Here is a 21,246-nt window from a genome sequence, read left to right as displayed (position 1 = left end):
GGGTCACACACACTGAGCTTGGGTAGAGAAAGGGGTTGGGTCACACATATTGAGCTTGGGTAGAGAAAGGGGGCGGTTCACACACATTGAGCTTGGGTGGAGAAAGGGGATGGGTCACACACATTGAGCTTGGGTAGAGAAAGGGGATGGGTCACACATTGAGCTTGGGTAGAGAAAGGGGGCGGGTCACACACATTGGTTTGGAGTTAATCCATAATGGAATACGTTTTTTGTGAGAGGAAACTCCAATGGTGGTGTTACAAAGCTAGTAATAGTCAATAACTTCAAACTGCTGTACATATTGTCAGTTTGAGTTTCCTGTAACAAAAATGGTGGAGCGGTTTGATAAACGGGCCAATATGTCTGCGTTTGTGTTGTGTGCAAATCCACTTTAATAAGGAAGTTAGAGTCAAGACACAAAGGATATTGAAAACTGAATGTATTTCTTTAAAAGATTGATAACAAAAATCTTGTTGATGTTGCAGAAAAAGAGCTAACTAAACATCATCTTTTGGTATATATTTTGGTAATTTGCTTTTTTTATACATCTATTTAAGAATATACTGATCCCGGTAAATACATTTTTTTTTTAAATTGTTTCGTACTGGTATCTGATTACTTCCTGATGCTGATTCACTGTAGGCCATGAGATACGATTTTGTAGCTAGATCATTGGAATGAAACTGAGGTTCACACAGGAAGTGATTTTGTACCAGGAAGTTGCAGCAACTTGTTTTACTTCTATAGCGTTGCCTCCAAATTGAAGTATAAAATATAAATCCAAAAGATAATCAATAGAAGAAATGAAGCACCAGTTATCATATTGATAGTCCTAATAGTAAGTGGTAAGAAAATGGATTTTGAAACAATGGTTAGCGCTCCTTTTACTATAGCGGCAACGTGTGGCAGTATATCCTATAGATCCCCCTATTGTTAAAATCTGTAAAAATAGATCTAACATTTTATTGCTGCAGGGGTTGTCTTACCTGGCAGGACAGCGTATATATACTGTACTTAGTGGTTACTCGTGAGACATGGCACAACCCCATTGACCAAGTAGAGCATAAAATACGTCTCATGCCCAGGGTTAACCCCCAAATCCACACGCACACTTTGATCGTTGAGGCATCATGCTGGCAAAACGCTTAGGACTGAGAACCTGGCTAATACGTAATGTCTTAATTGTAGCCTCCCCTGATCTTCTGGGCAGGGTGCCTTGAAGACTTAATTACCCTCTCAACACCTACAGGATAGTGCTATCCAAACAAATAGCATGCTTTAGTCTCTGTCTGTCAAATTAAGCACTTTCCACAGAACTGATCCCATTCAGTGTAACAGGTCATCATCTTCTTGAATGGCATTTGTGAATGGCAGATGTTTAAAATTCAGGCAATTCTGTATATAAGAAAAAAAGAAGATTTAAAGGTAATTTTTTTTTTTTAGAACATGCAATTTACAAATGTTTTCAATGGCTTTACTTGTTCAGGGAGTGTATAGGTAGGTATATGTATCTTGTATGGCTAAAACTTGAAAGTGCATTGATTTGCATTATACTAGTTTTCATTGTTCATGTGGAGATAGAATTAAGGATATTCTATTTCTTTTTATAGCCCAATGATGATAATTACACAGAAGATCACAAGTCTGGCATTTGAAATTCACGATGGTAAGGCAGATTTGAAAAAAACAAAACACTAAGAACGAAGGACAATCTGGAGCACATTTTCACTATGTCTTAGAGTATTATCATGTTTAACTAATTACTAATTTGTCACAGGTTTGCCTGTTTACGAAATCTGTATGAACTAGCCAGCTGACCTAGCAGAGATTGTGTATTTTGTTTATATAAAAGTTTACTTTGAAAATATCTTTAAGATTACAATATTTTATGCTAGATTTATACTATGCAGTTATACCACACAAAAACATCTGCTTACAGATACAGAACAGCGAACATCTATCAAAGGCTGTCTTTCCAGGCTGCTTTGTAGAGCCGCCAGCAAAAAGTAATGCAGTATCATTGATATTACTTACAGGTCCAGAAAAGGTCATTAAAAATCAGTAGGCGTTCTAACTCTGTCCAGTTATTGGATGCTGTCTTTTCCCACCATTGCATTATCAGTTTCAGGCTGGCTTCCAACACAATCTTCCCAGCTGCAGTTTTATGGGTTATTACTGTACTGCTACTAGTATCAGGTGTAGCAACCAGACCGCAGGGATTCTGGTCTACAACATTATGAGCCATTCTTTGTCTCGCAGTGCCATTTTGAAAGAACCTCTGATTAATGAGGAAACCAAGTGGGGCTTTGCTTGCCTCTTTATCACACCTACAGTACCCTTATAAATGTTTTTCAAAAACATAATAGGGAAACATTTTTAAAACCATCTCCTTCCTTTAGGAATCTTAAATGGAAATGTACAGAAAGTCTCCCGTAGGGTGACTTATTCAGTAATTTGTGTCTCATGCACGTGAAAATCGACTCTACAGTTGATTTTTAGTGAAACAGGAAAAGAACGTCCTTTTGGCAGCGCGACTTTAAGGGCAGGGTCAATCACGTTTTCACAATAAAAATAGCTGTAAAAACCCATGTAAACCGGAGCAGGAATCGTTCTTGTGTCTCGTGAGATTTCAGCAGTCAAGATCACGTTAACTTAATATCACGTAATATTCAGCAGAAACGCCCTACAAAACATAGACACCCCCAAAAAACGCACACACACACACACACACACACACACACAGTACATTTATGGACTACTTCAACACTAGAACCGCCGCGGTTATACACATACCTACAACCGCCGGTACATTTTAAACACCATCGATATTAAAATGAAAGATAAATTATCGGATAAAACTCAAAAGTTTTATTCAAGCACGTCATATCGAACATCTGCACAGCCAAAACACCATATTTAAATGAACAATTAAACATGAAAGGGTTTATTTTCTAACTTGCCACAAAGCACTACTTACAAAATGAAAAAGTATGATAAAATAAACATTTCAAAAGACACTATTGTGTAAACATGTATATGCATATACAAAACTGTAAAAACAAAAGTAGTTTTTAATCTAAAATGAAAGTAACATGATTTATCCTGCCTGTGTGTCACTCGCAGCACAGAGTCCAGGTTGAGCTGCTGCAGCCTGCAGCTTTGCAGTTTTGTGATCGAATACACACACATATATATATATATATATATATATATATATATATATATATATATATATATATATATATATATATATATATAATATTCAAAATAAAAACATTGTAAAAGGCGGTTCTAGTGTTAATGAAATGTAACTTTTAAATGTTTCACACACACACACAAATTTAAATTCTAAGTAGTAAAACTTGTAGAAATTGTATTTTATATAATTTTGTGTGTGTTGGAAAGGTAATCAGACAAGTAGCTAATGCGCAGTGTAATTCAGAATGTGCGCGACAACACGTGAATTCATTTCTCTTGTTAAATGTTTTTATCTTCAGGGCAACGCATGAAGCTCTCCTCACGACATTCAGAGTCGTTCTTTTCCTACTTAGTAAGCAGACACATACATTTAAATATCCCCTCCCCTAAATGACTGAATTGAGTGATCTGCATTGGTACGGACGTTTTTTTTTCCTAAATCAGAACTGCATAGCAACGCATTTCCTGAAAAGTATGGCAAACAAGTCATGAGGAAAACTGTCATGACTTCTGCGTGTAAACGCCGCCATTGATGCATATTATTAAACGAGTGTACTGATTTGTCGTTTTGACTAGTTATCTTTCCCCATAACTAGAGCTGCTGCAGTTTTCAGTTGAATTACCTTTCGTATACAGTAGATGCCATTTTTTAGCAACCTCTCGGTTCACATCATAAAGTTATTAACTGAATATTGTTATTAAGCGAAAAGCCACATTTTCAAGTGTATGTATATGGAAAAACGATGTATACCGTAGCTGTAGAAACAGCACGCTGAAATACACACCTTGGTTCATTACAGTGTTAAAAAATAAAAATTTAAAACACCAAATATCAGAACAATCAACTGTTTACTAATACTACACAGATGTGTAAAACAAAAAGTATACACAGTACTGTATTGTACACATAGTACAACAACAACGTACTAGCAGTATCCTTAAAAACAGTAAACATACTTGGTATACAGGACTTACATTTAATACGGAATCATCATTTTAAAAGAAATAGTTGTCCAATGTTGTTTGTTTTTTTTACGATTCGCCACCTCCAGCTGTAAATCACTCTCAATTTTGCGCGCAGATTCGTAGCCAATTTCAAAATGCGGGATACAGATTTTGAGATGCCCAACGTTTCTGCTACACGTGCTTGTTTAGCATGGGGTTCATGTAGTGCCACCAGAATCCGAACTTTATCGGCTATAGAAAGGTCTACACGTTTTGAAGCCATGATGACAGGCGACAATCAGACTCAACGAATGTACAACTGCGATATGAAAACTGATACATAAATAGACTCTGCGATGCGTGCGCGCACTGTGTTTGTGTGCGTGCCGTAGCCATAGAAATTGTAAAAAAAAGTTGTCATTAAGCGGCAGGCAGTTGCTAATATCAGAAATCCATTAACACTAGTCTATGGGCATTGACATAATACAGATCTAAATGTATAAATAAATAAAATAAAAATATGCATAACATACACTTGCTTTTACTTATTGAGTTGATTCCATATGTTGATGCACATGCGTCATGACAAGTAATAATTATGTATTTGTTTATTTATTGATTCATATTGTGTCTGGTGGCTAACTCCGTCTTAGAGAACACTTTAAGAACACTTTGCTTGCTTCCTGAGGACTGTTCTCTTAGCCGGAGACTACTGTATATAAAAAAAAAAACACGTCTTCCCCTACAGGCAGAGCGTAGAATCTAACCTAGCTGATGGCGGCTACCCAAAGACCACTAGCCAGTGGAGGCTGTAAAGGGGTTAAGATTTATACCGATTTCTTCAGAATTGCTGCCTTTTTTAATTGAATCAAGATTATCAATACTTAACCCTGTAAGCCTGTTTTTTTCTGTAAGCCTGTTCTCATTTCAGAGAAACCGACCTTCTTGTTGGGTTACCTGAGTGAGTCCTTTGTGCATTTTCAATTTTAAATCCCAGAAATACAATTCCAGCCATCCAAGTGCTACTTAAATATTACAGAAGTGACCTGTCATTCAAATACTACACCTTATCAGTGGAGGAGGATGACACTTGGGTTAGCTTTTTCTAAAATGAATAGCAACAAGGTCTTAATCATGTTTGTATAAACATTTAAAATTTATTTTTTAAAGGTGTGTTTTCAAGACCCATGGTCCAGACTATAATGTCTGGTCTGCACATATGCGAATCAAAAAAATAAACCTGTTGTTATAATGTTGTAGCTCTAATAATAAAAATAATATATACTTTTAGACAGGGATTCGAAACAGAACCGGAACCATAAACCTGTTCCCTGTTCCCTTTCAGTCTGTTTTCTCGGTCTCTTTCCATTGTTTTCAAACATACAATAATTTGAAAAAAGCTCTGTTCCCATGGTCTTGCACCTCAGTGGTCATTACATCACAGCCAGCTAATGAAATTCAACATTACGTTTAGCTTGCCTTTTCGGAGCAGCCAGCGAATCAAATAGCACTATATTATCAGTCTTGTATTCGCTCAAAATAAACAGGTACTGTTATTAACTTATTATGTATACAGAAAACAAGCTGTAAAAGTATGTGTGGCAAGTGAAACACTTTGTTGCTAGTTATATTCCTGGATATTAAGAGTTCAGACATTTTACCATCGACCGTTGAGAAAACAGCAGTGTTTATTGTCTAACAAATGTATTTCCTTGTATTCTCAGTCATTTAACTATTCATGATTTAATTGTTTCATTTCCATTGTTAAATCGAAAAGAAGTATGTAGAAAAGTTGCACGCGTGTACATGTTACATTTGTTACATGTTACATTTGTCTTACTGTGAAAGGTGCATTCCGATGATGACAGTGTTCACCTTAGTGCTTAATAATAGTCTTCATACGTAATTGGTTACTTGAAGAGGATTTTTTTTTCTGCATATCTTATGTTTAAAACCGAGTAGCTATGCAATATGAAATATGTAGGTTATGGTAAATATATCTTGAATATGTTTTGAAGAGATGTTTGTCATAAAAATGTTTTTTTGGTATTGCCTTTCAAATATGTTTGGAGCCCTGGATTTTTTTTTTTATTAAGTTAAAAACACCACAAAGTTGAAAGATGGAACAGAACGGAGAAAATATATATATATATACAGACGTGCTCAAATTTGTTGGTACCCCTCCACAAAAAACGAAGAATGCACAATTTTCTCTGAAATAACTTGAAACTGACAAAAGTAATTGGCATCCACCATTGTTTATTCCATATTTAATAGAAATCAGACTTTGCTTTTGATTTTTTATTCAACATAATATTGTAAATAATAAAACAAATGAAAATGGCATGGACAAAAATGATGGGACCGCTAACCTAATATTTTGTTGCACAACCTTTAGAGGCAATCACTGCAATCAAACGTTTTCTGTAGCTCTCAGTGAGACTTCTGTACCTGTTAACAGGTAGTTTGACCCACTCTTCCTGAGCAAACTGCTCCAGCTGTCTCAGGTTTGATGGATGCCTTCTCCAGACTGCAAGTTTCAGCTCTTTCCATAGATGTTCGATAGGATTCAGATCAGGACTCATAGAAGGCCACTTCAGAATAGTCCAATGTTTTGTTCTTATCCATTCTTGGGTGCTTTTAGCTTTGTGTTTTGGGAATTATCCTGTTGGAGGACCCATGACCTGCGACTGAGACAGAGCTTTCTGACACTGGGCAGTACATTTCGCTCCAGAATGCCTTGATAGTCTTGAGATTTGCCAGGCACAGCAAAGCAGCCCCAAAACATAACCGAGCCCCCTCCATGTTTCACTGTAGGTATGGTGTTCTTTTCTTTGAAAGCTTCATTTTTTCGTCTGTGAACATAGAACTGATGTGACTTGCCAAAAAGGTCCAGTTTTGACTCATCTGTCCAAAGGACATTCTCTCAGAAGGATTGTGGCTTGTCAATATGCATTTTAGCAAATTCCAGTCTGGCTTTTTTATGTTTTTCTTTCAAAAGTGGAGTCCTCCTGGGTCTTTTTCCATGGAGCCCACTTTCGCTCAAAAAGCGACGGATGATACGATCAGAAACTGACGTACCTTCACCTTGGAGTTCAGCTTGTATCTCTTTGGCAGTTATCCTTGGTTCTTTTTCTACCATTCGCACTATCCTTCTGTTCAATCTGGGGTCGATTTTCCTCTTGCGGCCGCGCCCAGGGAGGTTGGCTACAGTTCCATGGACCTTAAACTTCTTAATAATATTTGCAACTGTTGTCACAGGAACATCAAGCTGCTTGGAGATGGTCTTGTAGCCTTTACCTTTACCATGCTTGTCTATTATTTTCTTTCTGATCTCCTCAGGCAACTCTCTCCTTTGCTTTCTCTGGTCCATGTTCAGTGTGGTGCACACAATGATACCAAACAGCACAGTGACTACTTTTCTCCATTTAAATAGGCTGAATGACTGATTACAAGATTGGAGACATATGTGATACTAATTAAAGAAACTAATTAGTTTGAAATATCACTATAATCCAATTATTTATTATCTTTTCTAAGGGGTACCAACAAATGTGTCCAGGCCATTTTAGAATATATTTGTAGAATAAGCAATAATTCATCTCTTTTCACAGCTTCTTTGCTTTATTCTATGACATACCCAAGGCATGCAAGTATACATGATAAAATAGCTTTTAATTTCATCACTTTTCAGGAGGAATGAAGCATTATTTCAATGAGCTGTAAGGGTACCAACAAATTTGAGCACGTCTGTATATATATAAAAGTGGCATATTTGATGGAGCCATGATCTCGATTAGCTGCAGAGTTTATTTCAGACAAACATTGCATTAAGTTATTGCGTTGAATGTAAGGACACTAACCCACAGAGATTGTTGGGAAATGCTGCTGTTTTAATTGTTTAATAATAATAATAATAATAATTGTAAACTTGAACTGAGGCAAAAGAAAGTTGCAACGGAGAAAAGAAAAAAACAAGCAAACTTCTGTCATTTTCTTTTAAGGCTGCAACATAGGCATTGTTGTTTCTATAGACAGGACGTAAGTGCATTTATTGATACAGACAGATAACTTGTCGCAGCGTTTTCTCTTTGAGTGCCGAGTTATCTATATTTACTGAGTTTACTGTATTTCATGCTTTAAATTAGACGGTATCAAAGGATTAATAACCATGGTTACATTTCATACCAGTACTTGAAAGGGAATCAGCCGTTCAGAACTTTCGAAGCCAAACCGGAACGGGAAAAAATCTGGTTCGAATCCATGTTTTTAGAGACATTTTTTCGTCGGTTGATTTTTAATAATTCAAATGTGTGTTTGTAATTACTTTTATTATTATTACTACAGTAACGTTGCCGTAACATACACAAAATTCCGGAATGACCAGGCTTCTGGTTTGGAAAAGGACAGGAATGACAACTGAACACTGGTTCTGACCTCAGCATATAACCAGAATGGTCTTGGTGTTTAATTTACTGTATACAATTGCCATTGCAGTAAGCATTTTATGCAAATTTAAAAATGATATGTCATTCATTGTGTTATGGTGTACAACTACATCATGTTATTTCAAGAGATCTGATGTACTTTAAATGTTTTTTATTTTAAGGCAGTAAGTTATTCTGGCAACTTTTGTACCATCAGTGCATGCACATACAACACACATGGGAGCGTTCATATGGCTAGGTTAGAATTCCCATGCCTGTTTCTGTGTTTCAAGTCATGGGAATCTGTTCCTGTATGGTAACATCTTGCAAATCATTTGTTAAAATGGCTCCATTTACTGGAATGTGATAAATGACTGCTCATCTTCAAAGATTATTGTAATATTTGCACAAGGTTTCAAAATATGCAGAGTAGATTTCTAATCTGTCATAAAACTAATCTCAAATGATAAATGTTTTCCTTCACCGTTTCTCAATTGCTGAGTTTCCATGTTTAAGTAGCCTGCAGCACCCTTTTTTTCAGCCTATGATAGGAACACTGGTGGTGTTTCGTGACACACCACAAATCAAACGTGAAAGCCTGGAATAATTACAGCATGGCTGCTGTTGAAGACAGCTGTGATAACACGTTTACATCATTGGCTTAGGGACTTGTCAAAACTCTGAATATACTTTGCCACTGTAAGCTGACGTTATTGAAGCCTAACGAGATTGTTTTGAACAGTTATTGTTCAAAACGGATCATATGTAGAAAAATGTCCCCTATGATGTGCAAAAATGTATAAATTACTTCAAAAGTACATACTAGACCCTCGATATGAAACAGAGACGCACAAAAAAAGTCTATTACCATAAAAGGTGTTACCTGTTCAATAAGCCCAGAGGCCACACATTTTCTGTGAACTCTCCTTTCAGCCTTGCCTTTTTTATATTGAAATATAAAAGAACCGAATAAGAGGCCAAATGCATATTGGCTACACATTTTGTCAACACTACCCAGGATAAATAAAACCTGACAGCATCAGCCTTGTTTGGAAGCCATCTTAGACTGGTAATGCATTAAGAAGCAAGACAGTTACAACTAGCTTGCCAATCTCTCATTTCTATTGGTTACATGTTTTAGGCTTAACTTTGTGTTAAAGGGGGGGAAATGCATACAGATTCAAGCAAAAGTTCAGCTCTGCCTTTCCATCATCATCACATTTTGGGACTTACTCCTCCTAGTCTCTCGTAATTGGTTGAGAGAGAAATTGGCAATGCAGTTCATTCTTAAGTTGGACCTCTGAAGATATGTAGGCCTCGGCCTGTAAATGCTTGGAAATGGATTAGGAGACTTTTGTGAAACACCAGGTGCACAAGAGCGAAGTTATTGCCCTACAACTGTATTCATGGTTATTTGAATATAATTATGCTGGATAGACCCGCAGATGAAACATCTTGATTACGGTGTTGTCAAGCCCTTATTCTCATTTTAAGACTTGTTTGAGAAATAAACAGGGAAGGGATTAATTCATGACACATCTTTGCTCTTCTTGAAAACAGTGCTGGCGATCTTCAACGTCCACACAGTAGACTGGACCTCTGCTATCGCACCACATTGCCACCTAAAGAATTCCTATTTTCTAAGCCTGTGTTAGTAACTGATTTCTACGTGGTTGCTTGTCCAAGTTCTGACCAGATTCAAGTTGCACGAAGGGGTCAATTTGATCAACCTATACCCCACTGTAATTAACCAAAGCTGCTGTAGATTTTATTAAAGCATTTTACTGCATTGGTGATTCACCCTGGATTGCATCAGCCATTTATTTGTTTTTACCATTTAAAATCCCCGAATAACCACAGAGAGGTACAGAAGATGCAATACTTACCTGAAAAATTTGCCAAAAAACCTGGTGGGCAATATGGGAAATTTGGAAAATGAAAACCCCAGTAAAACAAATTAAATAGTCAATATCTGATACGGGGGGAAAAAAATCATACAAAAATGATAATGGCGCATACCTGAAACTTGGACCAGTCTTTTAACAGGAGTTTTTTTTCTTCCCTAGACCTCTTTACAGGTCTGTAGTGTTGAAAAACTTAAAAAACAAGCTACAAACAGGTTTTATTCTCTTAAACCCCTCACTAGCACAGGGCAAACCTGTGGATCTCAATGCATCTATATAGTATGAACATGTTGTGTTTGTTAGATTAATTAATTAATTATTGATCAGTTTTATATCTCAGCCAATTACCAGTAACCAAGAGAAGCAAGTCCAAAATTCCTATACTTTTTATACACAGAAACTGAGCCTTTACTTGAGTCTATATGTTATCCTTCAAAACTGAAAACAACATACACTATTTTATTCACTACATTAACAGAAAACCCTGCATTATTCTCTCTTAGTCTTATTAGTCTCTCTCTCTCTGTTGATGTGTACAAACACAGATGATTTTTATGTTTTGGCATGAGTGTTTTACTTACTATGAAGTTTTTTGTTTGTGCTTCCATAACGTGGTGTTTCTATTGCAAAAATACATTTTCGTACTCTATTGTGTTTAATTTTGCTTGTTTAAGGTTAAGGATACAAACTGTATGATTTGAATGTTGTCACTGGCTGTGATTTAGCAGATTTTTATATATATATTCTTCCTGTAAAAGGTCATTGTGATCACTTGTACACATTTGCATGTTAAAGTTGATCATGCTACCTAGTATGCCTACCTTGCTGTTATATTTTTTCTTAGTCCTGCCCAGGATTTTCTGACTCCTCTATGTACTTAACACACTTAAGTAAGGGCAACGTCTTGTCTCTTAATGTCTTTTAAAACAAGAAACACTAAAGGATGGAAACAATTCATGCTTTGTTCTTTCTAAAGCCAAGTTTCCACTTTTTTACGTTATGTTTAAAGGGTTAGCACGGAAAGACGAGCAGCTGACGCCAAGTCAGAGAAGATTAGCTGTAAGGTATGTTTTAAAGGTATGTTTATTTTTTTGGATGTAACTAACTTAATTTCAAAGTATGCCAATCACTAAGGTTATGCAGCATTGGTATCGGGGGGAAAAAAAAAAAAAACACAACCCTAACTATAGCTGTTTCAGTGTCATCCAGATTTGTATGTAGTGTCTTGGACTGGTTAACTGGTTGTTTTTCCTTGACCTTTTTAGAGGTTTGCAGTGTTGTGTTAACCCCTTTTTTATTCCTATATTTCGGTTAGCTGACTAATTAATCTATATTTAAAAAAAATGTTTGTTCTTCATCTATAAAATTTAATTGTTGAACTTCTTAAAAACCCTAAAAACAGTGGCAGCAGATATGAGATCTTGTAGCATTAGGCCATTTCCACCATCAAAATCAACTTATAAACTAAGGGTTGCCAAATCAACTACTGAAGAACACACTGTATAGTAAAGTTCTAGTCACATACTGTATAATCAAAACAGCAAAGACCGATCATGCACATTGTTTCTGCTGCATTTTTTTTAATGTGGTTTGGGACGCTCCATTTCAGAAATTCTTCAAATAAGACAGGTGTAACTAATTATTAAAATACTGAGTTTGCAGTTTATCAATTACTTTTATTCTTCTTCATTAAATATGTCTAGTGATTGATGAATGAATATTATTTATATATTCTACATATACAGTCGCAGATAAAAGTATTTAGGCAGTTAAACAAGAAAAAGACGAAGAAGGTGATTTCTGTCATTTCTAATTGTTTTATTGAAAGATAAAAATTAGAGATTCAGCTTTATAGTAAAACAACAAATTAGTACATAACGTGCAAAAAATGAAAAATAACATGCAAAAAATAACTTCATACTTTGACAAAAGTATTTGGGCACTCAACGTATTTCATATGAAACCCATTTGTTGCTAATTATTGACAATTATCATGATTGAAAACCAATACCTGATTATAATTATAGAATAAATAAATACATAATCATCAAGTGCTGAGAAATAAATTGGAAATTTGTGATTTTAAAAAAGCAACAAAAATGGTTAAAACTAAAGAGTACAGCAACATGGCAATGTCAACTTGGCATTGATACAACTAAATGGAAAAGGAGAAACTACCAGAAAAATAGCACTGTGTGGGCTATTATTGACAAACACAGGATAACAGAACTACTGCATCTAGCTCCAGGTGTGGAAGACCAAGAAAGATTTCTGCAAAATCTGGAAGAAGAATCGTTCGAGCAGCCTGACAAAATCCTCAGAATACTGCAAAATATTTGACACAAGAACTGAGAGAAGATGGTCAAGAAATTCATGAGTGAACAATTCAACGATACCTTAAAAAGATTAATGTCCATGGGCGAAAACCAAGATGCAAACCTTTGTCAAAAACAATACACAAAAGAAAGCGATTTGGAGATTTCCATTGAATACTTGAAGAAGCCTGATGATTTCTTCAACCAAATTTTATGGTGAGCTTTTTTCACCAAGAAAGCAACAATTTGTTTAGAGGAAGAAAGAAGAAGAATTCAAAGAAAAGTTCATCATGCCTAGTGTTAAACATGGTGGAGGTTGTGTGATGGTATGGGCTTGTTTTTCTTCCTCAGCCACTGGCGACCTTTGTATTGTAGAAGGATCAATGAATGCTGCAAAATATCAAGAAATGTTGCACTCTCATTTGTTACCCAGTGCTAGAAAGCTTATTGGATGGAAGTTTGTATTCCAGCAAGATAATGACCATAAGCATTCTACATAGTCTACAAAGGAATTTCTGAAAAAAAAGAAGATTGTAGTTATGGATTGGCCATCTCAGTCTCCAGAATCCCATCGAGATGTTGTGGATTGACTTGAAGGCTGCTGTTGCAAAAAGGAAGCCAGAGTCAAATGCGGAACTCAAAGCTGTATATGTTGAAGAATGGGCAAAAATATCTCTGGAAAGATGCCAGGAATTGGTTTCAAATAGTCAAAAAAGACTGAAAGCTGTAAAGGAAGCAAAGGGTGGGCACACAAAATACTAATGTAAGGGTGCTCAAATACTTTTGTCAAAGTAAGAAGTTATTTTTTGCATGTTATTTTTCATTTTGTGCATGTTATGTAATAATTTGTTGTTTTATTATAAAGCTGAATCTCTACTTTAATTGTAGTCTTTCAATGAAACAATTAGAAATTCTAGGAATCACTTTTGTTGTGTTTTTTCTAATTTAACTGCCCAAATACTTTTGTCTGCGAGTGTGTGTGTGTGTGTGTGTATATACAGTGTGTATAATATATATATATATATATATATATATATATATATATATATATATATATATATATATATATATTACATCTAGTGATGCAAGGCCAGGTATTATGCATCTCAAACAGTAGACCCACTGATTATAATCATTCATTTTGGTTTTGTCGGCTGAGGTATAATCTCCTGGTTTCCATTTCAGGAAGATGCCAAGCCTGCTGGAGTATTTCAGTTACAATTGCAACTTCATGGGCATCCTGGTCGGGCCTACAAGCTCCTACAAGGACTATATAGCTTTCATTGAAGGCACAGCATATCACGTGAACAACTCAGAGACCAACGGCAAAGAGAATGGAAAGTGTAAGCAGAGTGAACCTTCACCGAAGGTAGGTAGGCAGGCTTTCTTAACGGATCCATGAAGTTGAATTCTTCCTCCGACAACAGGACTGACTGACTACCATCCTGAATCTCCTTCTCCCTCTTATGGTGCTGTGCACTGAGAAACTCTGCAGATCATGCATGGTGGTATACACAGTAACTACCAGACTGAGGCTGTGTGACAGGATGGTGTAGTTTGGTGACAATAACCGAGGTCCAAACAGTACTGTACTTATAAACGTCTGTGTTTTAATGGCTCCCAAAAGTAAATAATAAATCCGCCTCTCTACCAGCGATGTTATCGGGAGGTAAACAGGGGTTTTCACCCTCAAATAATAAACAGCAATCCCACATGAGTAATCCATAGTGCATGAAATTGTGCTGTTTAAACCCAGGATGTGGTGCAAGTTTTGTGCAGGGCTGTGAGGGTAGTGCTCAGGGATTCGTGCTGACTCAGTGGCTGCAGTGCCTGTTGGCTACTCCCCCTCTGCAATACAACAAACAAAAACAAACACAGTGCTCCAGCTTGTAAACACGTTGCAGCGTAAGGGGCTGTACTCCTGTAGTTGCATCCCCTTTGTATTGCCCAACTCCTCCCTGTGATCAGCCCAGCGCCATGGTCTATCCAATTGTTGCATGCCTCCCTGACTCCACATTTCATTTGTTTGTTTATTTATTTATTTATTTATTTATTTATTTATTTATTTATTTTAGTGTGTGTCACGCTTAGATTTATATTAGGAGAGCTGCTCATCTACCTATCATGAAAGTTCAGAGCATCGTAGTGTAGTTATTGGTTGATCCAGAGATGACTAAGGAGATCACTTGACCAGAACAGCTGTGGATCTGCATACTAATGCTATTTAAATAAATAAAATGGAGCTCTCCCTAGAATTTGGTACACAACGGGACCACTATTTGTGATCTAAGAGGTGTTATTTTTATCTGCCACCTTTCAGATCATTTGAATAGATGCTCCTGTGTCTTAAGATTCAAACTTTAACCTTATTCCATTCTTGAATGAGGAAATTAATGTTTGATTCTCTTAGTCTAGTGGTAATTCCACAAATACAGGATAGCATATAAACTCCTTTCCCGTTGTCTGCAGCAAGATGCAGGGCCACTTAGCTTTCTGAGTGCACCTTAATCCTGACCTTAACAACCCCTGCCATTTAGTCCTGGGCGGAAAGTTATTTGTAGGTTGTGTAAATTTGGTTAAATTGAGAGCACCACTTGGGGCTTGAGATCCAGAGATGAAAGTCCAGTGCTTTTTGCACTGTGCCACCTAACCTCAGTTACAAATCTAAGTATAAAACCAAGCAGCGTACGTTAGGTGCAGCATTGAAGAAAAGACATTCATATGCTGGCCCACACCTATAAAAAACAATCCTTGCAGGCTTGAGGCAGAACACACATGACTTATAAACTCACTAAGATGCTAACCTCGATTTGGGGAAGCCAAAACAAATTAGTACACAGAGAGAGAATAAACAAAGAATATTGAAGCTTACCTGTTTCAAAAACATTAAAGTAAGGACCAGGAAATACAATGTCTAGTACCTGCACTGCAAAGCTAGTCTTTCTGGAGCCCATTCACTCCCTATGCTGTTTGCTTGCATTATGACTGTGGGCGGCAGAGCGTTCTTTTACAAGCTTTGGAATACATATAAAAATATTCTTGGTACAGTCAGCACTCGGATATCTGCTACACAGATACATGGCTGTCGCTTTTTACCGGCCTTGTATTAAGAATAAAATCAATCCCCATTATTCATTATATGTGTATGTGTAACAAATTTAATGCAGATACTCGTCACACGTGATTTTCTGATACAAAGCCCATCTCTTCAATGTTAAAATGTACTTTTTTTTTTGTTTGTTTTCTCGCATGCCAAATCAGTCTGTCTTTATTGTGCAATTACACAGCGCCTCCTCCCATTTCACATAGGGTAAATGGCCCCGGTGAAGTTAGGTTGATATTGGATATTCGGGTGGCTATTCGATATTCATGCAAAACACTAATATTTCACCCAATGAAAGATGTTATGCTAAGGAGTAATTTAAGCCATGTCTTGTTGATTTGCTAGTAAGCAATCTCCAGTTATGCACACAGAAAATAAGCATTCATATTCACTTTACATTGGACATATAGGCATAAAAACTCGCAAAAGAATGCTATTTCACGCGTACATATTGCATTGTTATTAGTCTCATTTAATGAACACAAAATATACAAGCTAAAAGTCATAGCCTGAGTCACTTTTTTTTTTTTTTTTAATGTGCAAACTCACAAGCGAATATAATGTAGTGCCTTTGCAGCAAATGGACAAAATGCATTAATTCTTAATTCTTGCTGTGTGTGTATGTATGTGTGTGTGTGTGTGTGTGTGTGTGTATATATATATATATATATATATATATATATATATATATATATATATATATATATATATATATATATATATACTATACACCCCCTTGAACTTTTTTCACATTTTGTTGTGTCAGTGCATTTTGTTGTTTCATGCATTTAAATGAGGATTTTTTTCCACTTATCTACACACCATACTCCACACTGTTAAGGGGAAAAAAGTTTTTATTTAGAAAAAAATGATATATTAAAAATACAAAACTGAAAAATCATAATTGGATAAGTCTCCACCCCCCTGAGTTAATACTTGGTGGAAGTACCTTTGGCAGCAATTACAACTGTGAGTCTGTTGGGATAGGTCTCTATCAATTTTGCACACCTAGATTTGGCAATATTTGACCATTCTTCTTTACAAAACTGTTCAAGCTATGTCAGATTCCTAGGGGAGCGTTGATGGACAGCAATCTTGAAGTTATGCTCAAATTTTCGATTGTATTTAGGTCGGGGCTCTGACCTGGCCACTCAAGGACATTTACCTTTTTGTTCCTTAGCCACTCCAGTGTAGCTTTGGCTGTGTGCTTTGGGTCATTGTCATGCTGAAAGGTGAACTTCCATCCCAGTTTCAGCTTTCTTGCAGAGGGCAGCAGGTTTTCCTCAAGGACTTCTCTGTACTTTGCTCCATTCATTTTCCCTTCTATCCTGACAAGTGCCATAGTCCCTGCCGATGAGAAACATCCCCATAACATGATGCTGCCACCACCATGCTTCACAGTAGGGATGGTGTTCTTTGGGTGATGCACTGTGTTGGGTTTGCGCCAAACATAATGCTTTACATTTAGGCCAAAAAGTTCCATTTTAGTTTCGTCAGACCACAAAACTTTTTGCCACATGGCTACAGAATCTCCTGAGTGTTTTTTTGCATACTTCAAACGGGATTCAAGGTGGGCTTTCTTGAGTAATGGCTTCCTTCTTGCCACCCTACCATACAGGCCAGATTTGTGGAGTGCTTGGGATATTGTTGTCACATGCACACTTTGACCAGTCTTGGCCATAAAAGCCTGTAGCCATTGGCCTCTTAGTAGCCTCTCTGATCAGTCTCCTTCTTGCTCGGTCATCCAGTTTGGAGGGACGGCCTGATCTAGGCAGGGTCTTGGTGGTGCCATACACCTTCCACTTCTTAATAATCGTCTTGACCGTGCTCCAAGGGATATTCAAGCCCTTTGATATTTTTTTTATACCCATCCCCAATGTTTTTTTTTCACCTGGAAATTGTGGGGTAGGATGTGTATATAAATGAAAAAAAAACAAACCTATTTTAATTCATTTTAATTCCAGGCTATAAGGCAACAAAAGGTGAACATTTTGAAAGGGTGTATGTGTGTGTGTGTGTGTGTGTGTGTGTGTGTATATATATATATACACACACACACACATACTTTTGGTATTGCTACCCCCATTAAAGAACTGCAGCTGCCAGGGCGTCCCTCCTGTGGTTTTATAATGTTAAAGTGTGAGAAAACTTGCAAGTATCAGGTTAGAGAAATAGGACAGCATTGTAGCATCAAATGACAAAACATGATTAGGGTACTATATGCCAGGTTTTGCTTTGAAACGTGATGATTTTCCTATAACTAAACAAACAAAACATTTTCTAAAATGTAGAGAATTTATATAGAAACGGCATGTTTGTTGATGCCCCACAGTCTTAATACAGTGCTTGAGAAATTTGTGTGGACAAAAATAAAATGCATGCTGCAGATCTTTAGATCCTGTGCCAATGCATGGTCTGCAAATATGAAAAATGTGCATCAATACTTTAAATATATTCCTCGGTACTCTTCTAGTTGCATTGTTCTGTGCACGCTGTGCATTTCCATTTTTCAGTTTGCAAGAGAGCTCGCTCTGCTACTCTATCATCTGTGCCGTAGCCTATTGTACAATGTAAAGTGAATATGCTTATTTTCCTAACTGGAGATTGCTAACTCGCAAATCAACGAGACATGGCTTAAATTGCTCCTTAGCATAACATCTTTCACTGGGTGAAATATTAGTGTTTTACGTGAATATCCAATATCAACCTAACTTCACTGGGGTACGAAAATGCAGCAAAAACAAAGCGAACGAGACAAGCTATGGTAATGTAAAAGTTAATCATTAAACAGTTTTAGATACTGCAATGCATATTTTTAAAAATCTGTGATGTTTAGTTGCTTTTGTGTGTTTTCATTTGCACGTGAACTGTGGGCCTTATCGAGCACTATATTCTGCAATTTCGAATACTGACTTTGGATACTGTTTTAATTCTGGAAACTGGTGTTGTTGTTTTTTTAATCTTTTGCTAAATTGCATTGCCCTTTACATTTTTACAGTTCTATGCATGGGTAACATTTTGATTTCATTTTACTGTTGGGTCGTTAATGGGGAATTTTACATACTGCTCCAATACGTACCGGATTTAAAAGTATATACTGTATTACAGTCCACGTGTCCACAGTCGTCTCTTTTGGCAAGTGATATTTTCAGAATCATATCGTTCTGAATTAAAATACTTGTTCTGTTGAAAATATAGTACTGTACCAACAAAACCAACTATAGTACATGTAAATGGAAGCCTACTTATTTTAAAACACATTCCTTTCAGCTGTGTATTTTTGACATTGTATCTTTTTTGTGTTCCCTGAAAAATGGACAAGGGTTGGAACGGGCCAAAATGAAATAATCAGATATGCATCACACCCGTTTAACCGTCACTGAAGTCACAATTTTATAGGATATGTGAGTGCTGACTGCATTACATTAAAAATAATATGCAGGGATTGGACAAAAACTGTGTCTGTGTAAATAGTGTATAGGGCTACATGTCTATTCATATTTAATTACCTGTTTGGGGGTGGGAGTCTACAGTATAGTTCTGTGTGTTTTTTTTGTTGTTGTTTTTTGTTTATAAATATACATAATGTCCAATAGCGTCACCCCTTTTGACTTGAAACTATTACTTGTAATTGGATACAGAAGCATCTGCTAACTTTGTATCTGTTTGCTTATCAATGTCTGTCCTGGAAATTGCAGCAGGCAGATGCAGCTTTTATACATTTCTGAATAGCTGTGTTCAGTCCCTTCTACCAGAGGTAGCTACTTCCCACAAAAGTGTGTACGTTATAGCACAGCTGTCCAACTGACACTGTACAGTGTATTGTAGAGCAGCTTTCTCTGTTAGTTAAAATTGTCTGTAAAATTGTATTCTGTTAATCCCAAGGCACTGTTTTGGCTTGACAGTCTGTATTATTATTATTATTATTATTATTATTATTATTATTATTATTTATTTCTTAGCAGACGCCCTTATCCAGGGCGACTTACAATTGTTACAAGATATCACATTATTTACATACAATTACATTATTTTTTTACATACAATTACCCATTTATACAGTTGGGTTTTTACTGGAGCAATCTAGGTAAAGTACCTTGCTCAAGGGTACAGCAGCAGTGTCCCCCACCACGACCCTCCGGTCAAGAGTCCAGAGCCCTAACCACTACTCCACACTGCTGCCCTGTAATAGAGAATGCTAGAAACAGTGTCTAAACAAAACCCCTGTACCAGTCCTGATCAACTCATAATTGTTCATGTTTCAGGTGGAAGTGATTCACAAGCTAGCAGTCTGTGCGATCTCTCTGCTAGTTTACCTGACTGTCTCAAAACGTTTTTCTGTGGAACGCAACATTGACGACGCCTTCATTGCATCAACGCCGTTTTACACCCGGGTCATCTACTTGTACTTGTCCATGCTGACAACCAGACCCAAGTACTATTTTGCATGGACACTAGGTAAGTGACTGTTCCAGGGTTACAGCATTTGGTTTTGGGATTAACACAAATAAAAAAGACATGCTTATATTAGGGCCCGATTGGAAGGTGGAGTCGGACTGTAAAAGCTCCTGACATGTAACTACCCAGCAGTAGGAGCCCAGTCACAGCAACAGAATCTGTTCCAAACACAAGCCAAGTCAAAGCCTTTGCATTTAGCACTTTGGTACCACTGTAATCTCAGTATGTGCCATGGAACTTGAAATTCCCTAGTGAAACAATTATGAAAAGAGCAGTTTAAAACAGCCCCTTCCAGTGACTGTGCAGGATAGTGTGTTTACAGTAGACTGCTAGAATCCTGGTTCCATGTGTCCTTGGTAATGGTATAGATAATGAAGCACTCATCAGTTTTACCTTTAAAACTTCTAGAATTGAATATAAATGAAGCATTATTATGTGCAAGAGCTACATGCTCAGTGCACATACTTTTTTTCTAGTTTATGTGTTTTCTTTTCTTATAATCTTGTATCTTATACCTATTGATCTCCTTCTTGGCTTGGTCCTAAGAAATGTGTATACATACAGTAATAGCTTCATAACTAAACAGGCCCAGTTGCACATTTTTAAAACAAACCACTACCCCCAAAAAAATCCCCAAACGCACCCACTGTTAATAGATCTGGTTTGAGCACATGGTGTGATTTGGGGTATCAGGCAAACACTCTTTTAATTTGACATTGTTATGACAGCCTTGTGGTAGAGTTCAATTTTTATGTAGCAATAATAATATGCATTAATGTATCGCAAAAATATACATAAGAAACTTAAAGCCCGACTCTGACATGGTAAGTAACTCAATAACTACCACAGCTCTGGCCAAAAGTTGTGCAACACCTACAATTTTAGGATTGCGACAT

General features: G+C 36.8%; 1 protein-coding gene across 2 annotated transcripts in view; it reads left to right on the top strand.

Moving 5' to 3' along the window:
* Positions 1–21,246, top strand: part of LOC117402980 (lysophospholipid acyltransferase 2-like) — a 109,287-nt gene that overhangs the window by 76,131 nt on the left and 11,910 nt on the right. Inside the window, exons 5-8 of one of the 2 annotated variants that reach the window (XM_034004741.3) lie at positions 1,611–1,666; positions 11,484–11,538; positions 13,975–14,158; positions 20,158–20,350. In XM_034004741.3, the coding sequence (XP_033860632.1) occupies positions 1,611–1,666; positions 11,484–11,538; positions 13,975–14,158; positions 20,158–20,350 (488 nt within the window). The remainder of the gene's footprint in view (positions 1–1,610; positions 1,667–11,483; positions 11,539–13,974; positions 14,159–20,157; positions 20,351–21,246) is intronic. The other variant, XM_059023617.1, reaches the window with a different exon arrangement.

The sequence above is a fragment of the Acipenser ruthenus genome, chromosome 5, assembly GCF_902713425.1.
Source record: "Acipenser ruthenus chromosome 5, fAciRut3.2 maternal haplotype, whole genome shotgun sequence".
In the NCBI taxonomy this organism is placed as follows: domain Eukaryota; kingdom Metazoa; phylum Chordata; class Actinopteri; order Acipenseriformes; family Acipenseridae; genus Acipenser; species Acipenser ruthenus.
The sequence above is the reverse complement of the archived record's forward strand: the minus strand, read 5'-3'. Positions and strand labels throughout refer to the sequence as shown.